Source organism: Mandrillus leucophaeus, unplaced genomic scaffold (genome assembly GCF_000951045.1).
Source record: "Mandrillus leucophaeus isolate KB7577 unplaced genomic scaffold, Mleu.le_1.0 Scaffold120, whole genome shotgun sequence".
Taxonomy (NCBI): domain Eukaryota; kingdom Metazoa; phylum Chordata; class Mammalia; order Primates; family Cercopithecidae; genus Mandrillus; species Mandrillus leucophaeus.
In genome coordinates this window covers 1,118,899-1,120,661 of record NW_012100321.1, presented here as the reverse complement: position 1 = coordinate 1,120,661, position 1,763 = coordinate 1,118,899, and the positions used below count along the sequence as shown (strand labels likewise).

The 1,763-nt window shown below is 51.3% G+C and overlaps 1 protein-coding gene across 1 annotated transcript in view; it reads left to right on the top strand.

Moving 5' to 3' along the window:
- Positions 1–277: 277 nt before the first annotated feature.
- BBC3 (BCL2 binding component 3) overlaps positions 278–1,763 on the top strand; it is a 16,555-nt gene continuing 15,069 nt past the window's right edge. The window contains exons 1-2 of the mRNA XM_011970041.1: positions 278–294; positions 484–572. Coding sequence (XP_011825431.1) covers positions 278–294; positions 484–572 — 106 coding nt within the window. The remainder of the gene's footprint in view (positions 295–483; positions 573–1,763) is intronic.

Below are 1,763 nucleotides of genomic sequence, written 5' to 3'. Positions count from 1 at the left end.
AAAAAAAAAAAAAAAAGTAAGATCCATGTAAGTGATGTCATATGTCATAATCCATGGTTTACTCATGAACCACAGTTTGGAAAACACCAGGAAGAAGGAAGGGAGAATGAATAATCAGGGAAAGGGAAAGAGAGAGGAAAGCTGAGGCGTTCCCAATGTTTCAAATGGGGAAATTTCATGTGAGATATAGATTAACTGCTTTTCTTGGGGAAGCTAAGAGTGTGTACTTGGAGGCAGTCAAGTTTGAGAAGTCTGACATCTTTTCTCAGCCAGCCCCATGCTAGGCACTGGAAGGTGACTCACTCTGATGAGGCGATTGTGATTGGGTGAGACCGGGTAGGGATGGAAAGTGTAGAGGAGGAGACAGGAGTCCACAGCTTTGGAAGAAGGAAGGACAAAACTCAAAACTCCCTGAACCAGAGCAGAGAAGGAAGTAACAATGAGAAACTGAAAAAGGAAAGGGAATAGAAAACTATGAGACAGGATAAAATTTGGCGTGGGGTCTGCCCGGGCATGTCCATGCCAGGTGCCCAGGGCTTCTTCTGCGACGTGGGTCCCCTGCCAGATTTGTGGTGAGTGTGGCCAGGTGTGCATGCTCCGGTGTGTGTGCAGTCAGTGGACCAGTTAGCAAGAAGCTGTCGCAGGTGTGACTTCATGACATGTGTCGGTGGTCAGTTTCTTCTATGTCTATGTCTGATTTGGTCTGTGTCTCTGAATGTCAGTTTCCTTCCTTTTTTCTTTTTTCTTTTCTTTTTTTTTTTTTTAGATGGAGTTTGCTCTTGTTGTCCAGGCCGGAGTGCAGTGGCAGGATCTCGACTCACTGCAACCTCTGCCTCCCGGGTTCAAGCAATTCTCCTGCCTCAGCCTCCCTAGTAGCTGGGATTACAGGCATGCGTCACCACACCCGGCTAATTTTGTATTTTTAGTAGAGACGGGGTTTCACCATGTTGGTCAGGCTGGTCTCGAACTCCTGACCTCAGGCGAGATCCGTGCACCTTGGCCTCCCAAAGTACTGGGATTACAAATGTGAGCCATCATGGGGGGCAAATGTCAGTTTCTGATAGTTTTAATGTGTTAGCTGTGAAATTGCGTGAGTGCATTTGTGTATGTCCCTGTTGGAGTGTGATTTGGATTTGGCTGTGTGTCCAGGTATCCCTGTAACAGGTGTCTGTGTGTGTCTGGGTGTGTGTGTGTGTCCCCTGTGCCTATCAGCAAGTTTGTGTTTCCAGACAAGCATTCCGCCTGTGTCTGTTGTGGTTGCACTACCGTGTATGTGGTGTGGGTGCCTGTTCGGTAGGGTTGTTTGTGAACACAGTTCCTGGGCCCAGGTGTGATCATCAGTGTTGGTGTTTGTGCAACTGTGTGTGGCCCTGCCATTGTGTCCGTCTGCTTGTCCGGGGGGCCCTGTTAGTGGGTCTGTGCATTTGCGTCTGGGTGTGTGTGTTAGCCCCATCAGTGAGTGAGTGTGTGTGTTCGTGCCCCTGTCCATGGTGTGGATTTGTGAGACTGTGGCCTTGTGTCCATGAGTACATCCTCTGGGCTCTGCCTGCACGTGACTTGGTGGACCCTGGAACGCCCGTCGGTCGGTCTGTGTACGCATCCCTGGGGGTGTGGATCTGTGGGTCCCAGTCAGTGTGTGTGTCCGACTGTCCCGGTGTCTGGGCGATCTCCCTGGACCCCGCTGCACAGCGCCTGGGTCCTCCTCGCCTTGGGCCAGGCCCTGCCCCGTCCCCGGCTGCAGGGAAACCCCCGGCGCGGAGGTA